General features: G+C 35.0%; 2 protein-coding genes across 5 annotated transcripts in view; both read right to left on the reverse strand.

The window, feature by feature from the left end:
* The window catches only part of eps15l1b (epidermal growth factor receptor pathway substrate 15-like 1b), a 54,029-nt gene extending 49,194 nt beyond the window's left edge, over nt 1–4,835 (reverse strand). For all 4 annotated transcript variants that reach the window (XR_007438893.1, XM_022678820.2, XM_022678817.2 and 1 more), the window contains exons 1-7: nt 4,778–4,835; nt 2,738–2,779; nt 2,527–2,616; nt 1,948–1,995; nt 1,692–1,793; nt 1,245–1,307; nt 40–165 (exon numbers count right to left, since the gene is read on the reverse strand). Coding sequence is in view for 3 of the 4 variants with exons in the window: in XM_022678820.2 (XP_022534541.2) it covers nt 40–165; nt 1,245–1,307; nt 1,692–1,793; nt 1,948–1,995; nt 2,527–2,616; nt 2,738–2,779; nt 4,778–4,804 (498 nt within the window). In the remaining variant the exon portion in view is untranslated. The remainder of the gene's footprint in view (nt 1–39; nt 166–1,244; nt 1,308–1,691; nt 1,794–1,947; nt 1,996–2,526; nt 2,617–2,737; nt 2,780–4,777) is intronic.
* Nucleotides 4,836–8,808: 3,973 nt separating this feature from the next.
* On the reverse strand, nt 8,809–16,346 carry calr3b (calreticulin 3b). Its single transcript, XM_022678822.2, has 9 exons — nt 16,166–16,346; nt 14,397–14,498; nt 13,292–13,495; nt 13,099–13,193; nt 11,981–12,190; nt 11,500–11,613; nt 11,155–11,298; nt 10,595–10,687; nt 8,809–10,374 (listed from the first exon to the last, which is right to left on the reverse strand). The coding sequence occupies exons 1-9, from the start codon at nt 16,260–16,262 to the stop codon at nt 10,162–10,164; spliced, it is 1,272 nt and encodes a 423-aa protein (XP_022534543.2). The 5' UTR covers nt 16,263–16,346; the 3' UTR covers nt 8,809–10,161.
* Between the last annotated feature and the right edge of the window lie 3,464 nt (nt 16,347–19,810).

Genomic DNA, 19,810 nt, shown 5'->3' on the forward strand with positions numbered 1-19,810 from the left:
GATATAATGGGAAATGGTAATAAACAGTGTAGAGCTTACCCTCCCAAGGAGATCTAGGGGCAGGTTAGAATTAATGAGGACTGGTTTCACTTTATCTCCTGAAAGAAGGCCACTGACTGGCAGGAGGCTCTCAAATATGCCATCATATTTCGCTCTGTCATCATACTAGTTGTAGAGATAAACGAGGAAGAAAAAGAGGTGCAATTCAACTTGTAATTTCACTGTTTTATGTAAGAGAAAGAGGCACAGATTACAAATAAAAATGCACAACAAAAACAAATACTGTTTGACAAATGCTTCAGAAAAAACAAGTACTTTACTGAGAGCTGGGAGCATTTTAACCAAATTTTACAACCTGAAGATGAGTTTCTGTGGGTATTTTGATCAGGTTAGAGCTGCACAATATATAGTTTCACAATGCAGGACGTTATATGTCTTGTGAAATGTTTATTAACTATTACAACTTTTGGCAAAAAAATGTACATCTAAAAACTGGAAATCTACAGAAGCCAATAATATTGGATTAACGAACTGTTGTCATACTGTACTCCTGAAAAAAATCCTGCATTCAGTGTGAGGGTTTATTTGCATCTTTTATATTTATGTCAAATGTAATGTCAACTTTAATTTAACTGTATAGATTGTATACATAGACAGGGCTGGGGGTGGGTGGGTTTTCTTTTTATTTCCTTTTTTATTTCAAAATAATAACAAAAACTTAATGTACTGTGATAATGTTTACCAATTGTCAACTTTTATTGAAGATTGTATATTCTCAATAAACATATTTATATAAAAAAAGCTACTCAACTTTTTTCTCTCTTGAGGCAAATGGAAAAACTCTACTGCTCTCATTTTTTTCCATCAAATAATGACATACTGGGCAGACATAATCTGCTTTGAGTAAATATGAATAAATAATAGAGTCTATTACTAACAACAAAACTTGTTGAATCCTTTTTTTAAATGCCAATATATCATGCAAAAAGTAGTGGAAAGTAAATTTTGTTCACCATTTTGTAGCTCTAATCAGGGGATTTACAGCTTCTAACAAATATGAATAAATCTGGTCAAAATACTGTAAGCTATAGGTGTAACACTACACAAGAGTCATGGTTCAGTATGAGTACAGTACATTCAATAAAAATTATTAGTCTAATTCAGGTTAGACTTCAGAAGACACTTCTGCAAGATACAAAATAAGGAGTCAAAACCAGAGTATTGGCCTGGTGTTACATTCTCACCTTTATTGTCCAACCAGAGTCACTAGAAGCTGTCGATATTAGAGATGGACTGGATGTGTCTCTCTGTAAAACAGCGGCAGATCCCAGTAAATCACAAATATTACTAATTTTAATAACAAAATAATGCCTAAAACATAATAATTAGATCTGAGTATCAGATTTATACGTAAATACATCTAATTTCTTTTCATTTTAAACTCCAATGTTTTCATTTAACAACACAAATACATGAATTTTCCTCAGTGTTCCAATATTTTTGGAGGGGAGTTAATGTTTCTAATGCTTTAAACATCACTGCTGACATACTTTATACGTATGAACGTTAAGCAATGCCAGGTTTCCCTGCAAATCTATGCATCAGTCTCTTGACACGCTTATAGTCCTAGGAGATAAGCATGCATGATTACAGTAGACTTAGGACGAACTGTCTCTTTGAACGATACTTACAAATTTAGGTGCAGGTATTGACACAGTCTGGCTCAAACTGTGCTGGCTGACATCATTACCACTCTGTGCTGAGGCCACCAGCCTGAGGGCGATGAAGAAACCCTATAAAGCAGAGGGAGAAGAGGAGAGTAGAGTTTAAAGTAGCCCAGCAAAGAGACACCAGCACAATAAACGCACTGTATATTAAGTGTATTTGCACCAAAAATCATCTAATAGGAAAAAATCATCAAAAATCATCTAATAGTGTCCAGCTTACCCGCTTGTCCAGGAAGCCCTTTCTTTCTGGGTCTGATAAGTCCCATATCTGAGGAGACACAGGAACATTATTCTGTATGAACTGATAAAACAGTAATGGATGCCTTACTGAATGTATTCAAGAAATTTAAGAGATCTAAGAAAGAGCTAAAGAGCTAAATTCATTTTAGGACACAGAGAAAATTATCCATTCTTATTTTATTATCAACACCTTGATTATTGTAATGCACTATTTACATGTCTTAGTCAGAGGGAAATGGCTAGGCTGCAGTTGGTCCAGAATGAAGCCACTAGGGTCCTGACTAGGACTTGTACTTTAAAACATAAAATCATACAAGATGGTCAAAAGCGTGAAACCATTATTATTACATGCGTACAAGTTGGCAGGTCTGAATCAATCGAACATTTCCCCACCCCTAATCAATACATAAACAATAGCAATCTTGTTACACCACTCATACATCAGAAAAGCAGTGCAAAACTGAGGACAGCACTGTACCAACACTCATTATTTCACAGCATCATGCATTTAATACGCAATTCATAGAAACATTAACATTAGTACTGAGGCAGAGCTTACTTTTCCCAGAGTACTGTCCGACAGACCCGACTTCTTCAGAAACTGAGCTGCTTCAGCTGCTCCGACCCTTCCTGTGTTTGCAGGATCCACCTGAATTAACCAAGCAAAGAGGAGATTGATACCATGGCAAACATTAAGACCAATAAGACCAGTATATGACCTTGACTGTAATAAAGAAAATGATAAATGGGAACAAGACAAGTGATTTTACCTGTCTGTAAAAACTTTCATACACAGGGTTGCCACTTGATATCTGTGAAAGCATAAAATGAAGACGATTAACAAAATGAAGAAGGAAAACATCTAGTGATGATCCTTCAGGTCTGATACACAAAGTATACGTTTTTTTTTTTTTTTGACAAATCACACAGATACTGTCTGTGTTTAAAGAAACACTGAACAATTTCAGAAGATTACAATGAGAGTAATTAGAACTGTTTGAAGAACTGGCTGAAGTAAGTTGTAGTACATGCTTTAAGTACATGCTTTTTTAGTCTTTAAGCCAGTGATAAGCACTTCCTGGGGGGCTAAATTCCTGCAAAGACACATCTGGTTTAATTTACCTGTTAATTGCCAGTTTTAGTAGCTCTATTATGGGAGGAAAATCAACAAACTCTGCTGGACTCTGACCCCCACTGCCCATCCCTGCCTTAACTAATAGACACTATCCATGCATACATTGTGGGGATCCAGAGTCTACCTGAAATCACTGGGCAGGAAAACCCCCTGAACAGGGTCCCACTTCATCACAGGGCTTTAGTTTGAGCAGCAATATATTGGGGAAGAAAATATTGCAATAGCTTTGTTGTTTTGCAATATACATTGCATTGTTCAAATAAAATACATGATTTTTCACTATATATAAGTTTGGACACATCTTTTTAAATTATTTTCTGCATTGAAGATATTATACTAAATACATCCAAACTATGAAGAAAAACATGGAATTATTTGTAACATAAAAAGTGTTAAACAATTTTTTTTGTTTTGTTTTATATGTTCGATTCTTCAAAGTAGCACCTCTTGCTTAGACAGAGACAGTTTTGCACATCTTGGTTGTATTGTCTCAGTCAGCTTTATGAGGTTGCTTTTCAGTTAACAGCTGTGCTGAACTCGTCAAGAGTTTATTACTTGAATTTCTTGCCTCTTAATGTGTTTGAGAGCATCAGTTGTAAAGTTGTGAAGAGATAGAGTTACAGGTATACAGTGAATAGCTCTATTTGAGTAATGTTCTAATCCAGATTATGACAAGAACTACTCAACTAAGTAAATGGAAAAATAAAATAATTTAAGAAATGAAAGTAAAAAAAAAATACAAAAACCTTAAAAAAAATAATTTTGAACTATCCTCAGGTGTAGATGCAAAGACAATCAAAAAACATTGTGATGAAACTGGCACTCATCAGGAAAGGAAGATTAAGAGTTTATTAGAGTTACCAGCCTCAAAAACAGCAAGTTAACAGCTCCCAAGATGCTTTACAGAGTATTTTGGTTTGTTTAACACTTTTAAGTTACTACATGATTCCTTATGTGTTCCTTCATAGTCAGGATTACTTCAGTAATCATCTACAATGTAGGAAATATATATATATATATATATATATATATATATATATATATATATATATATATATATATATATATATATATATATATATATATATATACTTTTAAAGCATCAGTATAAGATAAAGATCATATTAGATGAAGGGTAAGTTAGATGCTGTAGAAAGAGAACATTTTAAAACAATTTATTTAAAACAATTCACAATCCTTTTACCTAGATACGTGTAATTTAAGCTCGTTTTACAGCTCTCTGTGGACACTAGTATAGAGACAGTCTGTGTTGTAGGTTACCTAACCTAACACACATCTGTCAGCAGAGCCCTGGGGATCAGAGTGGCTGAAATGATGAAGCTAATAGCGACTTAACATCACTTTAAAACTACAAAACCAGACTTTTTAGCGCAGAAACAGCGGATAAAACTGTTATTAACAGCGCTGAGACTAAAATACCAGACTCCAGCGTGTAGTTTAAGCGCTGTTTGTGTCTGAGGAGGCTGGGTTGCAGCCCAGCGCTCAGTCTCAAAACACCAACATTAGCTTAGCCACTTATCTCTCTATATAAACCTCCTCACAGTGAGCCCACAACCGAGCCCCCACCCCTAAACCAGCCCTCACACCGCGAGAACAGATCCGTGCGGAGTTTTAGGACTGAAATAAACCAGAGGACAAACTTTTAAAACATTACCTGAGTCAGTGACATGAGCGCCGCCATATTTCCTACTTCTGAGCGCGCGCACGCATGGCGACTCGTCGCTCGTGAACGCGCATCGAAGGTGTCAGATTTTATTTTGTTTTACTTTATTTTATCTTATTAACAAAACAATTATACAAGTTACTTTATAAACAGAATTACTTTTGATATATTCTGTGCTTTTATTTATACAAAGAGTAAAATTCCTTCGTTTTCTTATAAATTAAACAAATAAAAAATGAATAAATAAGAATTATTAAATAAATATAAAAACGTGCCAATATTTCCACATTTCATGTATATTTTCCAATATGTGGACTTCACAAATGTAATTAAAATTAATCAATGTTCAAATATTTAATATTTAATGCTTTTATTTATATAAAGACCAAAATTACGTTTGTTTTTTTATTGAACAAATGAAAAAAGAAATTAATAAAAATACATGTGCCAATGTTTGCACATTTAATGTATTTTTTCCAATATGTGGACTTCACAAATGTTATTAAAATGAATAAATGTACAAATATTAAATATTTAATTATTTTATTTATATAAAAAGCAAAAATCCTTAGTTTTCTTATAAGTTAAACAAATGAAAAAAAAAATAAAAAAAAAACTGTGTCCTGAAGTTTAACCCTTTAATCCAGGACCATAAGCCATAAAGCTAGCACTTATATGTATATAGGTGAGGCCCTTAATGCTGCTGCATTATGAATGAACATCTAGTCTTGTGCTTCCCTTATGGACATTCATTAGTTTGGATAAGAAGTGTTGAGGTTCTCAAAGGTATTTTATCATCTAGACACACTGGCTAAAGTATGATACAATATATCTCCACAGAAATTCTGGATATAGTTTCTTTTATTACTAAGTGTGTATCATTGTTTCTGAATGCCCCTGTACATATTTCAGTTCAGTTGATACAATTCATTACAAAATGTCTCCATCTCATGGTCAGAACTTGAATTGAAGAGCTCATAACAGCTGTTGGTTATTTACCAACTATATAGTTTGTGAGGGGGGCTGAGGTTCTGGGTTCAAGTCCCGGTCTGAGTGGAATTTCCTTGTTCTCCCAGTGTTTCTGTGGGTTTCCTCCAGGGACTCCAGTTTTCTTCCCACAGTCTAAAACATGGAGATCAGGTAAGTTGGATAATCCAAATTGCCCATAAAAATTGGATAACAAAAATGTCCTGTGTGTGTGAATGTGTGTATAACTGTGTGCCTAGATATGGAGTGGCACTCTGTGCTGTGTCAACTCCTCAGTTCCTGATTCAGTCCTCCAGGTGGACGGTCATTTCCTGTTGAGAGTACGCTGTGAGTGATTGGCTGATTCTGGAAAGTATTTAAATCTTTGAAAATTGATACAAAACTTTTTTAGCAAAATAAATCATTTTACTTTACAGAGTTAAAGATATATCTTGGTTAAGAGGATATTTACCATTTTTAACCCTTTCAGACCTGGATTATGGTTGAGTTATGAGGAAAATATAAAAATGCTGTTTTTTTCCTGTAAAGGACACAAAACAGGGCTAATATTTTTATATAATCTTTAATGTAAACCAAAGTAACTAAAATGTTGGCTTTTTAAGGTCTTTAATGCATTTTATTTTATATTTCATAAAATAAACAGTACAATAAACAATCCTTATAAAAATATATTTTGTAAACCACATAAATGCTATGCCCTAATGTCGGAGCTGCTGTGTTTTCCAGTGATTTCATTGGGTGGTTCATGGTATTTTTTTTTACTGACAACAGGCCTCAATTACTCAATTACAAAACATTAAAAAATAAGAAAAAAGATAAGAAAAGCTCAATTTACTCCCCATTCATTTTGAACACGTGGCTCCCTCTAGAGGTTTGCAGTCATTGTACAGTGGTAATAAACCAGCTGAATATAATCTACAATCTGGAGCTGCGAATATCAAACCAACTTCAGCCTCGTCAATCAGAGAAAGTAAAATAACCAGCGAACAGTCAACTAAACTAAATATAACATAATAATCTAGTGTGCCTGGACCAATTACTGTAATACAGAGGGCTACACAATAATCTACACTTATATAAACTACAAAACTAATTTAGCACACTGATTTTGAACAGGCATAAACCTACACCAACACTAAAACACTGCAAATAGAAGAGAAAACGAACTAATATTAAATAAATCAGAGCCATGAATCAAACCCACTCACTCACTCCAGCATTAAATCAACCAACCGCGTCTTCCCACAGCTTTAAACCAGAGACCCCGCCCCCCTTTTGCCACATCTCAACGCCTGATTGGTGGCCGGTCGAGGGCTTGACGATGATTGGCAGCTGATTCCACCTATAGGGAAAGAAAAATCAGAGGTTCAACAATGATTCAACGTTATCGTTTTATATATATCTATAGTTTCTGAATGAGTTTCTCTGATTTTGCTATTTATAGGTATATGTTTGAGTAAAATGAACATTGTTGTTTTATTCTATAAACTACGGACTAAATATCTTCCAAATTCCAAATAAAAATATTGTCATTTAACAAGTTCATATTCATAAAGTTTTAAGAGTTTAGAAATCAATATTTGGTGGAATAACCCTGGTTTTAATCACAGTTTTCATGCATCTTGGCATGTTCTCCTCCACCAGTCTTACACACTGCTTTTGAATAACTGTATGCCACTCCTGGTGCAAAAAATCAAGCAGTTCAACTTGATTTGATGGCTTGTGATCATCCATCTTCCTCTTGATTGTAGTTCAGAAGTTTTAAATTTGGTAAAATCAAAGAAACTCATCATTTTTAAGTGGTCTCCTAATTTTTTAAGAGCTGTATATGTTAGGCATTAATTGTTACACTAAATATGTATATATTGTTTGTATTCTATTCGTATAGCCTGTACTGTGTTAGAGACATTTAAATAATAATTATTAATGTAAAAAATATATATTTTTGGGCAGCACCTTTCACTTAAAACCATTGGGAGTAAAGATTTAGGGCCCCAAGCATTCAAAATAAACCAATGGCTATTAGGCAATGTTAAATAAAGTTTTTTTATTTTTTTCTTCAAAATCAACTTTCAAATACGTAATACAACCAATGAATTAACATTTATCCAATGCCCTTACTTTAAGGGTTCATAAAGCACATGATCATATGACGAAGTTATTTAGAAGCATGCATTTATGTACATTTTTATTTTGTATTTTATTACATTAAAAACATGAAGTTTATCTGGGGGCTAAAGAACACTTAAGGGAAGGCTGTAGACCAGGTATAACAGGTCTAACTAGATCCATGCATGCCAACCTGCTGGAATCCAGATGTTTCAGTACTGCAGACAGCTTTTTAAAAATCTACAGTTTTACGCATGTGTTGCTGGAATCCAGCTTGTCTCCCATATGTTTCAGCACTGCAGACAAAATTTTTAAAGCTTTAAAACTTGTTCTGGGTGTATCTAAGTCATCAGTAGCTGTAATGCTAGTGAATCTACTGCCTAAAATCTGTTTATTGTTGATAATTCAAAATAAACATGTACAATTTCTTTGGGTTTTAGCAAAATTCACAATTTCCAAGATTAAAGAAATGTCCTGGACAAGTGGACATTTTAGCAGTTTAGCTCCTTGCAGGCTATCTCTAGCAGCTTGCAGTCATTTTTTTAGTTACTGTGGAGGTATCCTCCACAGTTCCACTGAAACTGATGCAAATATTTGCTGGTTTACTGAAAAGCACAAAGGTTCTTATTAGCCCGAATGGAATTAGTTTCAGAACTAGAGTTTTTTGGTGGTAAAGGCCTATCTATAAAAAAAAGAACACATTTAGACGCTAAATGCATTAATTAGAAGGGGTGTCTACAAACATTTGGACAATTTTACAAATTTTGACATCTAAGCTTAGATTCTGCAAACAAAAAAAACACAAGAATGCTTGGTAACAGACCTATTCCTATAGACTTACTTAAAGTAATTATGACCCAAGGCATACATTTACATCAGCATCACAATTTTCATACAATTTATATGTGACAGAAACAGACTCAAAATTCATTAATAAATTTATTTATTAAAACTTTGGCATCAATTATAGTGACAAAACAAGTAAGGACTGAGACAAGCTTGCAAAAAGTACCGCAGCATTAACAGCATCTCTGTGTTCAGAGGCAGAACTGAAAAATCTGCTCTATCCGCTCTACCTAATTTTAATGCAGTTTATGTCGAGACACTTTTTGGAAACTAAACCTGATCTATTTAAATTTACTGAACACAAATCAGGAATTAAATTCTGGCCCTGTTGGTCATTATTTTCACAGTGTATAGAGACTGGGTTTGTGGGTCTGTCACAAGTTATCAGGCGGTTAAAAAAAAAAAAAAAAAAAAGACAAAAAACAGTTGCCATAGTTGTAACAAAACATCTGAACAGAAAAAGGCATTATTGTGTGGACAAATTAATAATAAAAAAAAATGTACACCAGCTGAACAGACAGAGGACAGTCTGGCTGAATAAATAGGGCTGGAACAACTGAATCTCTTTTTGCAATAGACTGAACAAATAAAACTTGTTGTTTAAAGCAAACAAAGAAAAAAATAAATCAGTGCCAAAGGGGGGGAAACATTTCAGTTGTGAATTATCTACTGACTACAGTACAGTACAGTCCTTTAATCGATACAATCTCCTGCAAATATTCAATCTCTTATATTGGTCGGCATACTCCTACTTTCTAAAACAGCTTTTTTGAAACCAGGGGCATCATGTGTGGGCTTTTAACCAGTAACCAGTAACCAACTTATTTACAATAGAGTAAATTCAAGAATTCTTCTGTGTGAGGACTTCTCACACCATGGAAAAATATAGATTTTTTTTATCATATAGTGAACCTGATCCTCTGGACAAAGTAGGTGGGATTTGTTAGTTTGTAACCGGTAGCTTTTTGATGAGGTAATTGGACAAAATATAATAAACATCCATCCCAGGTAATTTAACTCTATTCCCATTTCCCATCCACACCTCCCAAAACAGCCCCAATTCTTTAAATTTTTTTAAAGTTTGAGACCTGATGTTTTTTTTTCGAATGTACTTCACAAAACAGGATTGTGTCTGTTTACTGGATAACCCAAGCCAAAAGTCAAAAAGACAAAAGGAGTAAAATTACTCCTAGAATTTCTATTGGACGATAAATCACTCTGGGCTTAAGTTAGCCAGCTAACTGAGAAATCCTAAAAAATATCCCACCACTAGTCTCCCTTCTGTCCCCATTAAAAAAAACAACAAAAAAAACAACAAAAAAACTAAAGTGACCGACTGGAAGAGAGTCACATTCCTAACAGCATCACTGATAAACCGATGGATGCCCTGCAGTTGCTGTGATACTGCAGAATGCTGTACCACTTTACACAGTTTAAAGTTCATCTTTAGGTGCAGCGTCGCTGTCCTCGTCATCAGCTGGAGGCTCTTCCGTCTCCTCCTCTTCCTCATCATCATCATCGTCGTCGTCGCCATCCTCCTCATCTCCCTCCTCTTCCCCTGGTGCAGTATCCTGTTCCTTATTCTTTTCCTCTTCTTCCTTTCGCTTCTTCTCGTCCTGCTCTTCCTTCATTTTCTTTTCTGGGCCCTGTAGAGAGAGAGTTGGATAAAGTTAAAACATGCCACTGTTGAAGAGTAGAACCTGAAAAAAGGCCCTGAAGGTAGTGTGCTTTAGTGCATGAGCAGCAGAAATTGTGTACAACTAGAATAGAGCACAATGTACGGGGGAAAAAAGATTGCAATTTTTTTTCCTGTGATAAAAATAGCATTAAATTAAAATATATTCATAATATCATTCACAACATTACCTTAGTAACTCCCCAGGTTTCTTTTGCAAATTCATCTGCTGTCTGTACGTCATCTGTGATCAGGAAGTTGTCGAAAATGGTGCCAGCCTTGACCTGAAAACATAAAAAAAAAAAATTGTTATACTTGATTAGCACTGGCCAAATCGATTGGTAGTACTTTTCCACAGGGACTAGACGAGCCGTATGTGAATTTGCACAACCATCTCAGCCATCAGTGCAACATAAAGTAGCTGATTACATTTATTAGAATAGGGGTGTCCAGAAACTTTGACAGACATAATGAACATTAAAGCTGCACCAGCGACCAATTAAATCATTGTTACTGGGTGCTATGAAAAGCACAATATCAGACATTCCAGAAAAATTATTTCTCAAAATCAAGATAGTTTTAAATCACAATTTCTTGATTAAAAGGCTTGCTAAGATAACTATATCAATTATATACACTGTAGGATCATTTGAACAAATATATTATTAAAAGACAAAAATATGTTTTAGCTTTATGTAAAAAAATATTAGTTGAGCAACCATCACATCCCAGTCAAATCCTAAACACACACCTGCCAGAGATCCAACCCAAGGACTCCAATCTTTTCAAACTTGTAAATCTCAGCGTCTGGGCTGTATTCAGGGTTGTCGATCTCAGGGTGCACCCAGGCTCCTTTGTAGTTGGGGTTATCAATCTGCTTGGGTTTCCACTCTCCCTGCAAGAATATGAAGAATTGTAAATATACAGACAGGAACTATACATTTAATAAAGCAAAGCTTTTGATGTAGAAGTGAAAGTGCCTTAAATTCCAATCTGCCCGAAACATCCTCCTCTGGCTCTATCTAACCATCAGTGACCGACAGCTATTCACATACAGTGTGGAACAAAACTTAACTTAAGCAATTGGAATCTGTACCTTGTACTCTGGGTTAGGGATCATGGGTGGCTCCCATTCTCCATCCATGTCCTCGTCCCAGTCTTCAGGTTTCTTGGCATCTGGATCTGGAATGTTCTCAGGCTTGTCCCAGTCCTGAGTTAAAAGAAAAGAAAGCGATAAAAGGCCAGTTATATATGAGGAAGAGTGATTTAAAAAGCATTCAAACATGTGATTAAGTGTCCCATTGTGTAGAAACCATCTAAAACAGTAAACCATTTCCCACCCAACTCTGGTCTCACAAGCCCATTTCCCTGCACATTCTTGTATCTTCTCTGTGTTAAACACCAGCTTTAACTCAATAATGAGCGGTTAAAAAGCTCATTAGTGTATCTGGTGTGTTGGAAGATAGGAAAACACTAAAAAGGGTACAGAGCAAAAAAGGGCAGGGCAAAACCAGTTTTAAGATACACTGATCTGAACAACTAAATGACGAGTACAGCTAACACTGTGCTAAATTCACCTCAGGTTTGGTATCAGTCTCATCGTCGATTTTGGCACGATCGTCCCAGTCCTCGGGTTTCTTGGCCTCTGGGTCTTTGATCTTCTTTGCAGGCAAGAAGTCCCAGTCTTCCTCCAGAGAGCCAGACTCCACCTTCTCATTATCAATCTTCACCTCATAGGTCTGATCTGGATTCAGGATTAGTGTGTACAGGTGAGTCAGCTCATCATCCTGGAAGGAAAGAGTGGAGAAACCACAGTTAATGGCTAGAAGAGTATTATGCACTTTAGGCACTTTAATTTAAGAGCTTTTGTTCTAGTGTAGCTTTAGCTAAATAAATAAATATTAAATAAATACAAATACATGTAGTTTTGTTTGAACCACTTTAGTACAAGGAATATACTAGTAATCCATTTATAATTTGTTAATTTTTATATTCAAAAACAAAATAATGATATTTTTTTTTATTTTACGATTTTGATTCTCAATTGAATATCAAATGAACGAGTGATACATGGATTACTAGTAACATTATTAGGGAAGACCAAAAATTATTTGTCCAAAAATGGCAAAAAGCTGATTTGTCTGTTGGGATAAATAAAAAATAATTTAATTGCTGAACAGAAATTAAGCTTAGTCTAGGACTAAACAGCATTTTCCACAAGAAGAAAAATATTGACTAGAAATAGGCTTAAACCCTGTCTTAGAAACTGACCATAAGAACATATAAATTAGTTTTAGCTGGCTAATTGCACTAGAGGTAATAATATATTTATGAAATTGGGTAAAGTTGCCCAAACTGTTGCCTAAAGCATTCACTTTTTAGAACTTAAGCAGTAAAATCAATGCAATTAATACTTTATTTCTTTAATCAATTATTGTCCTTAAGGTCATACAATTCAGTAACTAATGTGAACCTACTACGCACGCCATGCAGTTGTGAGAGCCAGGAACTGAAGTGTGGGCCCACATAAATGCTTAAATGGTGAGGAGTTCCACCAGGTCTACAACAACTATTACCCAGATCCATTTATTTAAATAAGTAGTTTACAATTATATTATACTATTTTTACTACATGACAGGCCTTGAGGTGTAATAACGCTGGAACATACTGAGCAAAATACAACCTAACACTTACTTTACACTTGATCTCCTTCTTGATAAGGTGGTTCTTGCCCTTGTAGTTGAAGATGACGTGAACTTTCTTGGTGCTGTAGCCACAGATATCAGGCCCTGTTAATGAAGAAAAAAAAAAAAAAAGAAGTGTCAACACAAACAGCCTGTATTTCTCCCCCGAGTCACAAAATGTGTCATGCCTGTTGAAGACTCACCGAACATGATGTAGTACTGCGAGTCTCCATGCATGTTGGTCTGGTCGAGGTCAGAAGGGAAGATTTTGACGTAGCCACCTCCGCAGTCGATCTTCTGCTCGTGTTTAACAGAGAACTGGACCACCAAGGATTTGCCCTCGTTGCTGAAGGGCTCAAAGCGGGCGGATGCTGCATAAAACCGTGCATCCTGGCTGGTTTGCAGACCTGAATGAATCAATAACATATTAATAACAAGAGTGAATAAAAAGCAAGCATAAGTCAACCAGAGTGCCTATTAAAGAGCTACAGTACTCACTACACAGTTCAGCAGGAGCTAACCATTAGCTGATTTTTAATTGTGTGTGGTGGGGCATGAAAAAAAAACACTACACCGTGCCGTGCTGTGGCCCTCTGGGATCTTTGTTGAGTTGTCAACAGAAGCTCAGTCACCTACAGTTAGCCACAGTGTAGCTTCCTATCATTCTTAGCCACATCAGCATGTTTGCTCACTTGATTTAAAGAAACACTGCAACTGGATTAGGAAACCCTCCTTCGTAGGTCTTATCTTGAAGGTATGAGGCACTTATAAGGAACTATAACAGCTTTGTGGTTGATTTGTGGGGGCATGCAGCAAACGTTAAAGCCAGGAAGTAGGATCTACACAATAACGTAAAAAAAAACTGACATTGCAACAGTTTTTTTTTGTGATCTATGTACGATTTAAAAGGAAGTGAACAGATTTCGTCAGTGATCTAACACGTTGGGATATTAATAGTTCACTCCAATACTGGAGTAAAAAAAAACAACACTTGTTAGATATAAAAATGTAGAATTTAACTTATTTTAAGATTTTAAAAAATGTAACTGGACATTTTTTGTGCAGCCACTTTTAAAGTCGCTCTAGTCTGTTTTAAGCTCCTCCTACCATTGAATACATTAACATTGTCTGGATCTTGCAGTGTTTTTTTATTATTCTAATACATCTATATCCTTATATTGAATATTGATTGCGGTAAGACTGCAAAGACTGAGGTAAACCCGATCAAATCTAATGTTACTGGAGTGTAGCCAGTGTAGTCAATCATAGTGAAATAACACGGTAGCATAAGCGACACAAACAGCTTACCTTTATCTTTCTCCACATCCCCGTAGAAGTTTCCAGACGTAAGTTTAAACTGTCCATAGTCAGACTTGTGCTCAGAGTTCACCCACCGGCTCTTCCACTCATCTGAAAGAGAACAGAAGAGAAACAGAAAGTGGTCAAACTCAAGCCAGGTAATAATTAATTAAGGGGTCACTGTAATAGACAAATAGAATATTACAACAGCACACAAAAAAACCTTAGGGGGAGGGTCAACCAGTGGGAGTGGGAGGGAGGGGGAGGGTTTTCTTATTTTGTCTGTTCTTTCTAAATAATCTGTTCTGTATTATTATATTTTTGGTAACTGCTGAAATGACTGACAAAAACTGACATAAAACTTTATCACAAAAAAACACTTTAATAACTAAACAAAAAATTGTTATTAAATTCATGATTCATGAAGATCTCCAAAACTCTATGGATACACTTACAGGAAACTCAAACAGGCTAAATGGCATTCCACATTCAATTTAGAGGAAATGGATGACCATTTATACTGTCATGTTCTGTCTATGGTGGCATTACAAGAAACTTCCTGCTTAAAAAAGCAAGTCTCCTCAGGCAAATACTGAGCACTGACTGAGTAGCTGCATAAACACCACAGGTAATTATGTACATTATAGCTACCTTTTGCTTTCGATTTGAGGACGGCTTCTCGTTTCCCTACTGAGCTTTAGTTTATTTATACAAAGACCTGTCATGCAAAAATGATTGTGATTAACGATATTATTGTCATTTTAAGACCCTTTAAATGCCACTGACATAATGATAATAGAATGGCAGAAAGCATACATACTATTTTAAAAAGTCATTGCATGACTGGCTAAAATACTGTTCACTATTATATATACACGTGGACTAACACAAAAAAACAATATATGTCCATTTATTGAAGAATAAGTTTTATATTATATTATATATATATATTTTTGTAAGCAACATTATAATGCATGGTATATAGGTATTAATTTATCGAACATATTTTGTCTAAGAGTTGTTTAGTCACTTTCTCATTGGAATTTAAAGCTATATCATTGCTTATGCAACAAAGTTGAAGTTGATTAACTAGTTAACCCTACTCTAGTTTTCACTTTCTTATTCGTTTGGTGCTTTCCACCTTAAACTGCGCAGCTGTTACAACTGAAACTAATGCACCATTTAAGGTGGAAAGCAGCTAGTCATCTTAAAGCATTGCTTAAGCCACAAAGTTGACTTTCTTATTCGAATTATCATTTACACCTTAAAGTGAGGAAACGTTTAAATCAGAAACTAATGCACCATTTAAGGTGGAATGGAAAATTTCAAATATTAGATGACAAACCTGATGCCAACTTCAGCTTTATTGCACAGAAAATAAGTAATAACTAAATTAATGCAGCTACAGACCAAATAACACAAATAAAGAGAGATATGTCAACTTATTTCTAAATATTACTAATAAATAAACATTTTAATAGTGCCATAACTAGCTAAGTTAGTTAACTAAGTTAATTTAGCAGCTAGCTAGCCAGTTTAGCTAACATACTCATGACCTGTCCTTATCTTGGACGGTCTGAAACACTGTATTTGACACCTATTTATTCTCAAATTACGGGAAAACAAGTAAAACACTGCAAAACCATGATAATTAAAGCGTTTTATCGTGTTTAAGCTGTTCTGTTAACCTCCTAATTTAGTTAAACACAGCAATTAGCTAACTAGCAGCCACTCTGCTAATCTGGCTGAAGAAATGTGAGGCATGTAATTCAGCTTACCTCCGTCCAGGAACTGCTCTTTAAAGTAAACAGTAGCGTCGACATAAAACGTCGACAGAGACACGGCAAGCGCCGCCAACAATGCAAACTTTAGCATTTTTAGCTGTTTAATAACTCTGAGCCGCCGGTCTGCCTCCCTGTCTGCTGCCTGCTGCCTGTGTCCCCCTGCGGTCTGTCCTCCTCAGCAGCTCCACGGGGCTTATCGCTACTTTCAGAGAAGCATGGGTGAACAGATGGCTGTCTCTGATTGGCCCACGAGCCGAGGAAGCGGCCAATCACGGGAGCCCACGAAGTGCATGTGGGCCCGCCCCCACACATCACGCCTCTCAATGGTCCGTCCAGTTTCAATTTTTACAATTTATTTGTTCTTATGAGGATGAGTCAGTCAATCCAATGCCCTGTCAATCCAATGCCCTGTAGTACTAAACAATGCAATGGCAAACCATTTTAGCCTAAAATTACACAAATAAAGATTTTAATATCTAATAATTTAATTACAAAAGCACTTTTTCAGCTGCCCAGCAAGCATCAAAATTTAGTAAGTGCATCCAAATCTATTTATTTCACCTTTATTTCACAAGGCTAGTCTTTAAGAACAAGTTCTTATTTACAATAACCACTTGAGGAACAACATAAAAGCAACAAACAATCTAATAGACAGAAACATAGACAGAAAAAAAAGACAATAATGTTAAAACAATAAAGTAAATTAATCGCAAAAGCATGTGCAAAAGCATCTAACTGCTTTCATTGCTTGTGTTGCTATACACCTGAATATATTAGACTTGTCTGGATGAATAATGACTTTTTAACATTCATTTAAAATCTGTCTGGCCATTGGAATGATGGTCCCCCCTTATATATGAGCCTAGGTCTTCCCAATGTTTGCTCTTCCTCCTCCAGCTCTGAGGGAGTTCTGTATTTATTATGATTAATGTTTTACCTAATTCTCAGTCCTGTAATCACATTTCTTTAAAGCTGCTTTGTGACAAGTGACAACATCAGTATACATATATATTTGATTTGATTTGACAAGGAAAATCACTTATTTAAAACAACACGTTTTTTTTTTAACTTTACCCTCACTGAGACACTTTAACATTACTGTTAATTCATGCTGTTATTCATTCCACTCATCTATGCTGCTACAGAAAAAAATCCTTATGCGCTTGCACACTGGATGTCATGTTGCTGCAAATTATAACCTATTTATATTTTGTATATTATGTCTATTTATATTGGTTATATATTGTATTCTTGATTTTATATTTAATTCTTATTTTATTATTATTATTATTATTATCATTATTATTGTGTTGTATTATCTTACATAATCATTGCTCTTTTGGGTGGAACTGGACTGGATATCTTCAATATTAAATTTACCATGTAAAAAACTAAGAAAACACCTTCTCACAAACTGTAATTGTAGAAAAGAGAAAGTGAAGTTCTATCATGGTAAATCAATGGTAGCATATAATTAGTCATGAAATTACATTAAGGATGTGTTTTCCTGGTAACATGACTAGTCATAATGGCTTTATGCAGTAGATCTGGTTGCAGTAGAGCTGATATAAAAAATAAAAGTTTCTACTACTAAGAACTACATTATTCTGGTGATAATTTATTTGGAAACAGCTTGCCATATGAATTTGTACTTATTATGAGCTATGCTCAATATTTGAAAACAAAGGCTCTGTCCCAAATGACAAATTACAGTTACATGTATTCTATTACTACACAACCCTAAATATTTAATGAATTTTAATAGTGATATAACTACTATCAGCCTGTAACTCCAGTAAAATTGTTTTTTTTTAGTATAGAAATACATTACTTACATGTACCAACATGTATAATTATGTTGACTCACATGTCAACTGCCATAGAAGTGAAAATGACATCAAAACCATAAAAAAGAGTTTAAAGGAACTATAAATGCTTTAATATTAGTAGAGCATAGTGAATATTTGCAGCACAACAAAATAAAACAATGCATTAAATATGGAGGAAGTGAGACGGAAATGAGGCGAGACGCTGATTCATAGCCATGAGTTTACAGTTTCTCTTATTTGAATGCACCATGTGATCTCTTGCACATGTTAACTTCCCAGACTGTAAAATCCATCATTTGTTTTACAGCAATAAACAGTAGGGTGTGGGCAGTAGAGGTGGGCAATATGGTCCTAAAACAATATAACAACATTTTAGGGTGTTTTTGCATAACGATATTCTTGGCAATATGAGAAAACATTGATTTAGTTAAAATTAATTTCAAGAATATACAACTGCAGCAAAAACAATATAAATATGTTTTATTTAATATAATATTTAGTTTATTATTAGTCAAATAAGATTTAAATATTCAGAAAAAACAGTCCCCAAAACCCTGATTTTGCATAAAATAATAATAGTGCTAAATAAGTACAAAAATAATGTGTCTGCATGTAATCTGCAAACAAACAATTAAAAGTAAATTCAGTAAATAGCAGAAAATACAAAATAGACATTAAAAATATTGCAATATTACTATATGCAGTTTTTTATTGTGTCACGTTATATTAAAATATTAATATAAAAATGGGATTTGCTAGGCTTCCTGTTTCAACTGCAAATATGCCCATTGTAAATGAATGTATTTTTGTAGAATGTAAATATATTAAAGACTCGAGTTTGTCTGGAGTTCTCTTGAGTCTCTGCATGAATCATCTCTACATACGTCTGTGTGCAGGTGTGATGGATCACAGTATAAACCAATAGGGAGTCAGAATGGTATATGTTTATACTTCTCTACATCCAATCACAATCAGGTTCACTCTATCTGGATGGAGAGATTTATCTGGACTGGGGCTTTATTGAACAATGAGAAGCCGTAATGAAAACAAGCTAGAATGAAATAGGAGTAATGAGGCTGTTTTTAAATTGTAATGAGTAAAAAAAATCAGGTAACTGTGTGAAAATGTGAGAAGTAGAACTAAAAAGTTTACTAAAAAATAATTACTCCAGTAAAGTACAGATAACCAACATTACCTGATGCATCTGTATGTACATGATGTTATCTATTAATGTTATCCAATGTTATACAATGACTGGGTCATACAGTACTAATAGATTCAATAGAATAGATGGTTTCTGTTGTGCATGGTCATGGGCACCTAAGGCTCATTGATGGTACCCATAGAGGCTCCACCTCACAACATACAGGTTTTAAAGGATTTTCTGCTAATGTTATTCCATCAGAGTCCACAGAACCACACAGAGAGTCCACAGAGAACACGAGGAAGAGACAAAGGGCCATTTGAGAGGTTTCAGAACTGAGGAATGTTATCAATGAGATCGTAACAGGATCCTAGAAACCACTTGTGGTCTCCTTAAGAACTTTTCAATAGACGGTTCTTTACTTATGTTCCTTTTTCTTCAGCTAATAAAGTAATGGATTGTGATAATGGACTGTGTTAAAGATAAGTAACCGTTACAGAACCATTGTTCTCAGGCCCTCTACGTTCAGGAAGTCTGTTCTATTGTAATTCTAAAGGTGTTATCCACCATTTGTGACAGAGGACACTTCACACCTACTTGTTTACAGCCAATCAACATCAGCAGTCAGATCACCTGTCTAGAGGCTGCCTTCACATCAAACCTCAA

The sequence above is a fragment of the Astyanax mexicanus genome, chromosome 4, assembly GCF_023375975.1.
Source record: "Astyanax mexicanus isolate ESR-SI-001 chromosome 4, AstMex3_surface, whole genome shotgun sequence".
NCBI classification, from domain to species: Eukaryota; Metazoa; Chordata; class Actinopteri; order Characiformes; family Acestrorhamphidae; genus Astyanax; species Astyanax mexicanus.